General features: G+C 37.5%; 1 protein-coding gene across 1 annotated transcript in view; it reads right to left on the bottom strand.

Moving 5' to 3' along the window:
* LOC149801629 (protein AF-9-like) overlaps positions 1 to 10,790 on the bottom strand; it is a 33,291-nt gene extending 22,501 nt beyond the window's left edge. Inside the window, exon 1 of the mRNA XM_089956819.1 lies at positions 10,676 to 10,790. Coding sequence (XP_089812945.1) covers positions 10,676 to 10,790 — 115 coding nt within the window. The remainder of the gene's footprint in view (positions 1 to 10,675) is intronic.
* Positions 10,791 to 13,250: the final 2,460 nt, after the last annotated feature.

Genomic DNA, 13,250 nt, shown 5'->3' with positions numbered 1-13,250 from the left:
TAAAACCGATCCTGTATCGGTATGGTTATTTAAAAGTAATGAGGAGGGTGAATTTGATCAGTTTGTCAAACCGAACGGTGATATATATCGAACAGAATCCCTCCATGACGAGATGAAAAATCTTGCGACGTTTTTACAGTGCAAGCACGCGGAAAATACTGACAAATTACTAACTAATTGTTTTACCGTTCCATCTGTTGCGGCTCATTTCGCCAGAGAACGAAATTCATGGAAACCAACACGATTTGATTTACTCGAGGACGTACGTGCAAGTTGCGTCGAATATGGACATGGCGGATTATGGAATACCAAATACAATTACAATGATGTTATTTCGGTTGATATGGTTGCATGTTATCCAGGAAGTTTTCTGGGATACGGAGATTGTTCTACGTACTTTGAAAGATTTGGTCACCCTACAAACGAGATGACGCGAGTGGCAATTAATGGACCATTACCTGATTTTGATCTGACTGGATTCGCCTGTATTGAGTCGTTCGAGTTTAACGAAAATCTTCACAAGATTTGTTATGTTTGGTTTGGCAGACATAGTTTTGGTGCGATATATGCTAGATTGTATGATACTGACATCGTTGGTGGTCAGTGAGGCAATTATATCATATCATGCACAGACCAAAGTTTGGTTGCCCATGTCAGATTCTGAAGTTATCAGCGAGTTTAAGGATGATATTCCTAATAAACTCAAAACCGCAAAAGATCTCGGTAGAAAAATTATAGGTAAATTTACTCAAGGTGGTGCATATGATTATAAAAGACATCACGCACGATTAATTCTAGATGATGCCGAGTACGATTTTATAATCGCTGATACAACGGCGAAAAATACATTTGTAAATCGAGAGAGTGTTTATTTATCCGACGGAACAAAATTAGGTACGATCGTTAGTTACATAAATGACGTCTCCCCACAATATACTCATCTAAGATCTTCCATGTTGGCTTATGTTTCTATAAATTTATTATCGATGATTAATAGATTTCCTGAGACCGCAGTCAGAGTCGCAACAGATTCGTTTTATATTTCAAGTAAATATTTAGAATCTGTTATGAAATTTACAAGTAATGATGAACGATGGGGTTCGTGGAGAATAAAAAAGGAACTATTACACAATTATGTAGAATCAGCAGATGTTCCAGTGAGAGATTTTTATCGTGAGGGTAATAAAATATCAGAAATGTCGAAAGCACCATCATTGAGTGATCCAATAACCAGATATAAGACAGTATATCTCAATGGACCTGGTGGATGCGGCAAAACAACTCGAACGATTAATGTTTTTAGAAATTCAGATATAATCGTGCTGACACCCACACATAGACTTGCACGTGAGATGAAACAGCGGCAAGTACAATCGTGTACGTATCATAGTTTCTTTCGGTGGCGCGGAGATACATGGACTCCTGAACGGATGGGAGAAAAATATATACCTAAAATAATTATTTGGGATGAGATATGCACGGTCTCATTGGATACATTAAAAATGTTTCTTGATTGGTTGTTGACGAAAAATACCGCCATAATAATGTGTGGCGATCATGGTCAACCGCCGCCTTTTGTTGGACCATCTCCACATGATTGGTTAAAAAATTTCGTTGATTATTACGAAGAAATAGATGATGATCATAGAGCTCTTGATGCAAATTTGAAGGAGTTTAAAAAATTAACCAGATTACAATCAAACAAAATTCAGTGTGAAATAATACGTGGAGTGATCTCAGAGACATCAATGAGTGATTTTTTGAACTCATGGAGACCCACCGATTTGATCGTAGCAAGTAGAAAAATAATCAGAGACGCTTTACAACAACAGTTATTTCAGCTGCATAAAGAAAAACACTCAGAACTACCCGTACCGTTGTGTTATAGACCATCAGATACACGAAAACAGAATATTAATGTTGATATTCCAGGACAGACTGAGAATCAAAATCTCGTATTAAATGATATTGTCGCCGTTGATATCAGTGTGGTCGAAGATGCAATACACGCTGACAAATCTCCATGGGTGTTGGGATACGCTATGACGATCCACTCGTCTCAGGGATTAACTATTTCTGATACACGAGTCTGGATTGTAGACGATCGCATCGAGTGGTCAAATTTAGTTTATTTAGCGGTATCGAGGGTAAGAAATATATCTCAATTACGGAGAATTATAATTCCTGAAATCGTCGATAAATTTAACATCATCGATGATGATATAATAAGAAAAAAATTAATCGGATACAAAAAATCTGATAAAAAAAATAAACGTGACTTTGATCTTGATGTTGAATTTATTATTGAGTTAAAACAGCAGCAGAACAATCATTGCACCAGTTGTAATTGTATAATGTTATGGCGATATTCGAGTAATGATTCAAGACAATTTACCGTAGATAGAAAAGATAATAGTCACGGTCATACACGAGAAAATACCATGTTAACCTGTCTTGAGTGTAATCGACGTCGGGGTGCAGGCACCCTTGGCGCTGGCACTAGTGCTAGTTAAGTGATCGAAATCACTGAAGTGATCGCGGTGGTAGTTGTGTATCCGCGGCAATTATTTGTAGTTGTTCACGTGTAAATCCACGTTGAGGAGCAGCTGAATCTAATCTGTAGATTGCAGGTCTGGAAACGCCTACGTTTCTTCCAGTGGATCTTGTCACGGTAGATATTTTGTGTGTGGTAACACTCCAAATAGGATCAGTTGCTCTCGCTTTACCACCTTCAAGTTCACCAGGCTCATATAAATATCTGACTGTGACATCACCTAATATTTTTTGTTTTCCAGCATCTTTTCGTTGTGTTGGTATATTTATTTTTGTGACCGCGCTAATGGGTTTCATGTTGGTTGTTCGTGTGATCTCATTATTTAATGCAGCTATCACGTTTGGTAATCTTGCAACCCATTCGCGAGATCTTTTATCCTGAATAAATTCCCTCGCGTATTGATATCCAAATAACCGTTCAGCAAGTGTTCGATTAAATCGCTCAACAATTGCTTGATCACGGTGAATTGCAGTATGACCTCGTCGTATTTTGGTATTATGTTGTTTCATCAGCGATGATACTGGACCAAGAAATTCCTTACCAGGATCAACCTGTAGTAGCTGTGGCCATCGCAGACCACCTTGTGGTTCGAGTCCTCGTTGATAAATTCGATCAAACGCATCGGCTACTTCAGATGATGTTTTCGCTGATAGCGGCTCTGCTTCTTTGTATCTACTTGCAACATCAACTACGGTTAACGCGTACTTGTACGTTTTTCCACGCACAGTATCATGCGGTAAAAACAGAATATCAGCTTGATGAACTTCATTAGGAACACTGACATCGAAATACGAGTACTGAATTTGTTTAGGACGTGGTAGATAAATTTGCCATATTGCTTGTTTAGATAACCACGTTTTAGCAGTAGAATGTTTAACCGCCGCTGCATCAGCGAGTTTACCAATTGCCGCTTTGCCTCTCCAGTATCCTCTCGGCGAATAATAAATTGATTCCATTATTAATTACCAGCCCCAATCGCTAATTTACCTTTCATCGAGGATCTTACTAACCAATTAGCTAATGATTTCTCTAATATTTTTATTTTTTATAGAATTTAATGAATGAATTAATTTTACATCTGCAATATGCCTATCTTGTAGATTTTGACTTTTATAAGCTACATCATGAGCATGACAAGCTCGATCAATAGCGTTTATTGGTTCCTCGCCTGGTTTTGGTTGATCTTGATCATCGAGCCTGATATCAAGTCTGGTACCAGGACCGCAATAATTATGTCCCGGTAGATGTTTTTCTCCACTGTATTTAGCCCATGGAGCACCTGGAAACTTTGACATCAAATTAGCAATATCACCACCACGCTTATTAGGTAAAAACGAAAATTTCTTTCTACCGCATATAGAACATTTTCCACCGTACGCTATTTTTTATTTTTTGTTATAACTGTGGCTAAATCAGTAGTTGGAGTTTTAACTCTACAGCGTAAACAATATAAATTCATGTTATAATATATATGGATATAATTGATTTCTCAGCAACTCGGCAACGACAGCCAGTTAAGCATCATCCTGCGCTACCGAACTCCATCAGAATGATTATCATAGGACCATCTGGATCGGGTAAGACGCAATTATTACTTAATCTGATAATGAGATGGTTGAAATGGGATAAATTATATTTAGTAGCACCATCCGTTGATGATCAGCGATGTTATGATGTACTTAAAGATTTCAATGAAAACGCGCGATTACTGGATGAAGATAATGATGTTATAGAGTTTATAACCGATATTGATGAAGCACCATCCGTAGATTCCATAGACGGATTTATTAATAATTTAGTTGTATACGACGATGTGATGCTAGATAAACAATCAAATCCAGCCAGAATATTTTCCCGAGGGAGACACAAAAATACAGACGTGATCTATGTTACTCAACGATATACACAAATTCCGAAGGTGATCAGAGACAACTGCAACATTTTAGTTGTGTTTAATGGCGTAGACACACACACGTTGCGAAATATTCATCAAACTTGGTGTGGTGGTGACATGGATATAATTAAATTCAAAAATTTCTTCTCACGAGCGCAAGCTACCCCGCATGGATTTATAACAATAAATTTACATGATCCAAGAACAAGATATCGTGTGGGTATTGATAAAATATTTGGGTAACAGGGGGAGCAGCAGAGAGGGTGCCTACCAACGTTGGTCGTCAAAAAAATAAACAAGAAATAAATAAACACGTAGAGTACTTTATTTTTTCAGATACTATTTCGAACTGAGGTTTTATTAGTACAATCGGTCATTACAGAAATAAAACATCTCAAGGAAAAGTTCATTCGTAAAATCTTGACCTTTCTACGAGATGATTTATTTGTTTGTTTTATTTGTTTTGTCGGAATTCTATGGTCTGTTCACCCTCTCTGCTGCTAAGGTATATTAGTATTAAATTCGCATTGAGAGTATTTTTTTAAAAAAGTCTTATCTTACCACCTTCATTATGGAGTTAATGTAAGTTATTAGTTTATTATAGATCTTTTATCATTTATATTATTTGTGTACAAGAGTTGCTTATCATTTACTACATTATATTCATTTATGATTTTATTCTTCAGCTCTTGTCTTTCTATTTTCATTTTTGGACATCTAAGTATTAAGTGACTTTTCGAACCTACCTGACCACTGATGAGTCGACAACTTGGTATATAGCATATAATGTGCTCCTCAACTGCGGCCTCCCCTGTCAGCCACTGGTCATGCAGGTACAGGAACCGCCTATTTTGTACGGTGGCCGATCCTATAACTTCCCAATTTTACCATATGGCTAACCAGTTTAGATTAGGATAACAGAATTCTATCTCCTGCACTTCTTTGGAGACTGTATCATTTAATATATTATCTATATTCTTCCTTTCATCCCATATCTCTGGGTTATCTCTATGTGTTTATATATTAATTCACTAATTCTCCTGGAATATCCAGGTGGTTCTAATAGTTTGATTAATGTATTGTTCTTATTGACTGTAGTGTAAAAACGCCATAGATAACCATATAAATATAAATTGTTTCCCACTGTAATTTAGGAGAATTATTTAATTGTCTAAATCTATTTAAAATATTTTATTTTTGTCTTATGCTTAGGTTATGTATGTCCAGCCCTCCTTTTTCTTTCGGTCTGCATATATGTTTTCTCTTTAGATAGTTCATTTTGTCGTTCTAAATAAAGCTCACTATTTTCTTTTCAATGTTGCTAATCATAGCTTCTGTGAGTTGCACTATGTTCATTATATAGTTCAACTGGCTGTACATGTAAGTTCTGGCAACCTGTATACGGTCTATTAAGTTGATCTTCGTATGCGACCAAGTTTCTATTTGCGCTTCTTAATTAGTAACTCCTGTTAGTTCTTGTGAGCAGAGTTCCTCCCGAATATTATTTCAGATGCTTTTACCTGTTCTTTAATCAGATTGGGGGTGGGGCAGGGTGATTACCCTGCCATTTATCTATTAGTAAAATTTCTGTCTTACATGGTTGATTGCTGCCCTTTCCAAATTGAGTGAATTCATGTTGTAAATGTTTAAAGGTTGTCCCATCTCTGGTGAAATTGGTGCAGTTGTATGCATGAAATATAGTTTTGAAATCTTGTTTCAAATTTTGGTATTTTTATTTCCTGAATGTTAGTGGTCTTATTAATATTTATATTCAGGGATTATATAGCTGCATAGACAGGGGACAGCCCTGTCTTACTGATCGTTCTATATTTATTTCTCCTGTAAGGACACCATAGCAGCAGGTAGGGCGAACAGGGGTTCCGACAAAAAATAAACCTTCCAGAGAAATCTAATCCGGAGAAAGGTTCTATTTACCGAATTGAGGCTTCCTGGAAGAGTTACATCGTTATTGACCCTCAATCCGAAAATAAACATTTCGTTCGAAGATCTAGCTGCAGAATAATATGTTCATGATTTTTATTTATTTTTGATTACATTTTGTCGACCGACCTGAGGTAGGCTCCCTCCCTGCTGCTGTCGTGTTTAAATGAATTTTTAAGATTCTCAGATTGTTAATGAGATATAATATCGAATTAAAAATATTTTAATTTTCAATTTCAAGATACAAAATTAAAATAAAATAATATGGATGTAGGAGAATCACTTAGTTCAAGAATAATGCGAGAGCGATTAAAAGCAATAGAAGAGTATCTACCAGTGCAAAAATCGGTTAAACAAAAAATAAAAGCTATTCGAGATGCAAGGAAGGATTCGGGGAGGCAACTCAGGAATTATTCAAACCAGTGACTGAAACCACGGAACGGGTTCTCTTAGGTGATGTAAAAGATCTTGAGGTGAGAAAACGCGGTATACTTCCTGTGCTGAAAACAATTGAAGAACAAACTCGACCGCAATCCGCTGCTGCGCCTGCACCTGTTGTACCGGCAGTGGTTAGGGTTAAAAAAATACAACGTATTGCACCTGCAAAAAAATTTACTGATCAAGGAATAGATGAATGGGGGATAGGAATACCATTAGACGATGAAGAAGCGGCATATGAGTTTGGTCGAGACGCAAGTGAAAAATTTCTATCTAGGAGGCCTTATTTGTGTCCTGAGCATTTTGCTAAAACCCGAGAAGATTGGAGAGACTTATTATTCAGGGCGAAACAAAATCTTACCAGCAAACCAGGTGTAACTGATAAAAAGTATATTGCGTATTTGACAGGATTTCAACGCAAAGAAAGTGAACAGGAGGAAGAGAGGGAATATCGAAAACAAGAAGAAAAGGAGGAAAAAGAAAAACAAAAAAGAATTAAGGCAATTGAAAAAAGATTAAATGAGGAAAGAAAAGCAAAAGAAAAAGAACAAAAAGCAAAAGAAAAAGAACAAAAACAATTAGAAAAGAAACAAAAACAATTAGAAAAAGAACAGAAAAAATCAGAAAAAGGAAAACCAAAGGAAGTAATAAAAGCAAAAGAAAAAGAATTAGAAAAAGAACAAAAAGAATTAGAAAAAAGAACAGAAAAAATTAGAAAAAGAACAGAAAAAAATAGAAAAAGAAAAACCAAAGGAGGAATGGGTTCCTTTGGAATCATATCAACCTGGTCCTCAGGGAATACCCAAAGATTACTCCGAAATGTTTTTAGATGCTTCTATTAATGCAATTCGTTCCAGTGAAGATAGAGCAGCTAATATAGCGGCCTTTGATTATAAAATCAAACATATGTATTTGAAACCAGAATATAATACTTTAGTGCCAGAACATTTATGGAATCAAGTGATTTATTCTGTTCATAATAATAAAGAGATGAAACCTGGTGATCCGGATTTTAAAGATTTTCTCAAAAAAATTAGCCAGGTAAAACAAAAATCTTCTGTACCCCCGTCTCAAAAAACCAGTACTTTATTTGGTGATTATACGGCGCCGCCCTTAGATATTTATAAAAAATTACTCAGTGATGCAGCTGTTCAGAGAATTCAAAGCAGCGAACAGAATGCAATTGCAGCCGCAGCTAATTACAGAATGAATAAAATGTACATTAAACCGGAATATCAGAGAGAAGCAGAAATGGACCCAGTTAGCTGGCCATTATTAATATATTCTGTACATAAAAATAAAGATACTGATCCTCATGATCCAGAATTCATAAAATTTTCTGAAAAAGTATCAAAAATGCAAAGAGCAAGAGCTCCTCCTCCTACCGGTAGCGGATATACCACCATCTGCCCCGATAGCGTCGTTAATGATGTATCTCGGCTTGAGGTTCTTATTGGTGGAAAACGAGCTGGAAATAATTCACATGAGATAGTCAATGAAGCAACAGATATCTGTCGAAGATTGTTTCAAGGAAAAATCATCGATGTATCTATCTATCGCGATCTTATTGATGAGCTCGTAGATGATCATCACAGTGATTGAATAATTGGATTATAAAATAAAATGATCGTTCACAAAAGCCATCAGAGAACGATACAAGCTCGTATTATGAATTCAAGGTTACTTGTGTATAAACTCAAATACGGATCGGGGATAGGTGATTCAATAATTAAATTTTTCACTCGAATAGCACCTAAGGTTGGTCCGTTAGCTAAACAACTATCGTCAAAGGCCATAGGGGTTGTTCGCGATAAGGTCGTAGGTACCGTTGGTGATGTTACCAGCAAAGCATATGACGCTATTAAAGATAGAATAGTGCGATTGGTAAAAGGAAAACCAAAACCTGCGGATAGATTACCTGTTACTGCTGAGATGCCTGGCGATGTCAGTAAGATTATAAATGAAGCAGCTAATCAAAAACTAGCATCGTTGGCGTTAGAACAAATACAACAACAACCACAAGTAATTAGTACCTCTGCATTTGGAGGGCGTCTTCGTTTTAGACGATAAAGATATTTTATAAAAACATGTTCTCGCGTGCATCTAATGAAGCTTTTAAGTTGGATGAACCAGCAGAGAGGGACGACTCAGTGCGAGACTACCAGTATTACTCGTATGACGCGATAACACCAAACAAACAAGCAGAGAGGGACGACTCAGTGCGAGACTACCAGTATTACTCGTATGACGCGATAACACCAAACAAACAGCAGCAGCAGAATCGAATTACAAGTGCAGGATACAACAAGATATTTTCTACCGTGATATGCGTTTATCGAGGTGGTTGGTAAGATTGTGAGAAACGATGGTACTAATTACGCCGCCGATGTCAATGTAGGATTAGTCAATAATGGTATTATGGCGTTATTCAAGAGTGCCGCATACATGATCGATGGAAAAGAAATCGAATCAATTAACGACAACGTCGATGTAGCAACCACAGTCATAGGCCTAGCGAGATATTCAGATGATTTCACTAGATCGGCTGGCCCTAGCATGATGTTCACTAAAGATAATACAGAATTTGCTGATCCTAATCCATTTCTCATGAGAATACCAAAGGTAGGTATCGCTGATGGTGCAGCAGATGTTGCTAACATGGAACCCTTGATGATTAAACCTATTGCTGGTTATAATCTCGGATTTGCCACTCGTACAGCTATGTTATCAGGTGACAGTAAAAGATTTTCATGCGCTATCCCGCTGTCACACATCTTTGGTTTTTGTAGAGACTTTAGAAAAGTCATATTTGGAGCCAAACACACAGTTGTCTTTTACCGAAAAGGTGACAGCAATGACGCTATCTGGAGGACTGGAGCTGCAGATAACAACGGTAAGGTTGTATTAGAAAAACTAACGTTGTGGATACCCTCGATGACACCATCGATAGAAGAAGAGAGAAATCTGTTATCGTTTATGAATCAAGGTGGCAAATTCGTTATGTCGTGGCTGACGACGTACACAGATAGCATTCAGAGTAACATAAACGGCAATTTCACTTGGCATATAGCGTCTCAACAAGGTGTATCTGCACCAAGACATATCTTTGTGGCTCTTCAACGAGCTACTAGATTAAATGATCAGCGTCAAACTCATATGATTTTCGATCATTTCAATGCCAGTGATGTATCACTGAGGGTAAATGGACATCAAGAACCAGTTGAAGAGATTCAACTAGATTACACAAATAATTCAATAGCACGTGGTTATCATCGTTTGTGGAGCTATATGGGTCGAGATCAAAATATTGATACCGGATTGCAAATATCTCAGCTAGATTTCAAAAATTTCTATCCTATCTATTATTTTTCACTGGAACACATGGATTTGATAAAACAATCTGTCGTTGATATTCATTTTAAGGCCAGAATAAATAAAGCAGACCCTGCTGCTGCGTTTAGAGCCATCGCTGTTATACTCAGCGATAGAATCATGATCCTCGAGGGTATCGAAGGCAGAATGAGGATCATCGATGCTCCTGTAGAAAAAATGTGATTTAGATTCAATCTAGATTTTATAAATGTCGTATGAGCATGCTAGTGTGACTCTGACTCAGGGTCAGATAAAAAATCTACAATCAGGATTAGCAAAAAAATGTGGGACAAAATTGACGTTGAAACACGATCAGATTCAAGGTGGTCCAAATAAACTATCTTTGACAAAAACACAACAAAAACATTTTAATAAAGCTAAATCATCTAACACCGGAGTACAAATTGCGCTATCTCCAGCTGCGTTAAAAGACATGGTTAAGGTAGGTGGATTTTTCCCATTATTATTCGCGTTACCAGCATTAATTGCAGCAAAGGCAGCTGCGTTACCCGCATTAGCCGCCGCGGCCGCACCAGCTATCGCAAAGGCTGTAGCACTTGGTGCTGCTGGTCCTGTGGGTTCGAAGGTCATTGATAAAGTCACCGGCGGTAGATACAATAAAAAAAAGGACGAGGACTCCGATTACCAGGGACTCCTCCATGGTACCACGGGAAAGGTACCAATCTGCCAGGAACCCTCGCATCGTGGTACAGAAGATAACACCGATGTCGAATTACGATCTAATTAACGCTGCTAAAAAACAAAAAATAAAATTTTTCAGAGGCGTATTTATGCGAGATCAATTACCAGCTCGTCCATATAAATACGAGACAGGAATTATAAATCTCGACAACAGTACCGGACCTGGTACTCACTGGGTAGCGTACGCGATATATCCGCGCGAGATTATCTATGCTGACTCATACGGGTTAGCCCCACCTGTAGAGTTTTTAAAATATGTAGCTCAGCTAAATACTCCAACGTGGTACTCTACGCTACCAACACAAACACTAACCGATCCTCCGATTTGTGGTGATGAGGCAATCAATATTTTATCAGCGATATCCAGATCCAAAAAAAACCCTATCATAAGGCAGTACACGAGTATACATCAGATAAATTAGATCAGCAACAAAGAGTATAATGGTTGACATCTACGGTAGATCTCTATTAACAAGAACGATAAGAAAAATACTGGAGAGAGAAAAATTTGATGCCGGTGATTTATCGAGATACGCTACGAAGGATGACGTTAACAATATTGTGTCGCTGGCGGAAGCAGATCCTGGTGAGGTTGCTGTTTTTCAGGATGAATATGGAAAACTAAAGACGAGTAACGTAAAGATAGGTGATATAATCAAACGAAACGAATACAACGCTCACGTGGCTGATTTTAACGTTGTTAAAGAAGATACCAGGAAAAATGCTAACGCCGCCGAGAGAAATAGCGGATACATCAAGATCATGTCTGAACAGATGATTCAAAAAGCCAGCTCAGATGATGTCGATAAAAAACTCGATGTTGTTAATACCTCAGTCAATGGTAAAATCGATCTTAGCAAGATTCCATCAGCAATGAAGGATTCATTCATCAATCTAACGCCTGTTATTGCATCAGGAATATTCATCTGGGAGCATTCAAAAAATATATCTTTTAAATACACATCGCCTGTTACCGGCGCGTATAGAATAAACATTTTTTCCTCAGAGAGATTTAGAATCAACTGCGATAGATACAAATGGCGTCATGGTACAGAAAGATTCCTCGGCGTGCTAAATATTTTGTTAAATAAAGATGTTGAGGAGATATTTAGATTCGAACCCGCTGTTGCTGATAAAGAAAAATATGTACCACCAACAATACCAATACCTATATGGTGGTGTATAGAGTTCATTGCTGAGGTACCTTCTTCATTTAGTTTTTGATAGATAGATATAATGGAATACAGATACAGTCAAGCTCGTGCATGACAGATGTCGTTGAAGAGTATCATCGACGTCTATCAGGTAAAAATAAAAAAATATCAACGCAGATTAGTTATCATCGATGTTACCGTTTATTCTGTCTCGGCGGTAATAACCGGCGCTGGAATAATTCTATCCGCGTTAATGATGACCACTCCCGTTGTCATCACGGTGATTGTTTCGACAACCACCACGTTAGCTGGTATATTCGGAATCATAACAAAAAAAATATCCTCGTGTACCAACACGAAATTAACCGGTATAAGGATAAACTAAACACAGCATCGACGGCGTACTCTAAACTATCTTTGTTGTTATCAGAGAGTCTCAACGACGGCGTTATATCCGACGTAGAATTCGCTCTGATATCTAAGATTTACAATCAAGCGATTAAAGATATCAATATAAATAATGACCGAGTTGCTGCAACAGATTGCAACGAACACGACGGTGACAAGAACAACGATGATATCAGTTAGTTCAACTAAGCCCGAATTCAGTATCGTTTTTCCTACTCCTATCTCTATCGACGAGATAGCACTGGCTCAGTTACGTGTTTATTACAGTTGGCCAAATATCAGATCAAAATCATTTGGTGGACTACATTCAAATAATTCCTTTGGTTTTGCTTATAAAAACAAAGATGATGGTACTCTTGATTGGAATATGGTTGGATTACCAGCGGGTAGTTACCAAATCGATCAGATTAATGATGAGCTCATGCACAGAATAAAGAATATAACAGGATCCGATCCAGGAATAAAGATAACTGTGCGCGAACCAACATCAAAATCGATTATCGAAATAAGCTCGCATTATCAGGTAGATATCTACGCAAGTTCAATAAGAACCGTATTAGGTTGGCCAGTAATCAAACCACCAGAACAACCAATACCACCAGAGCCGCGGAGAGAGGATTTTACTACGATTGATAAATCGAACCGCGAAGTAAATCTCAGTTTCATGGGAAAATTAAGAGATTTAGAGGAAACAAAAAGATTCGATGAATCTAAAAGAAATCGCAACAATGGGTATATTTTCCGAGGAAAGGACGACATGATGTGGACTTTTCGAGCTTCGCGGACA

Source organism: Sinohyriopsis cumingii, chromosome 4 (genome assembly GCF_028554795.1).
Source record: "Sinohyriopsis cumingii isolate HCF-2022 chromosome 4, ASM2855479v2, whole genome shotgun sequence".
Classification (NCBI taxonomy): Eukaryota; Metazoa; Mollusca; class Bivalvia; order Unionida; family Unionidae; genus Sinohyriopsis; species Sinohyriopsis cumingii.
Note: the sequence above shows the minus strand (reverse complement) of the source record. Positions and strands in the feature narration are given on the sequence as shown.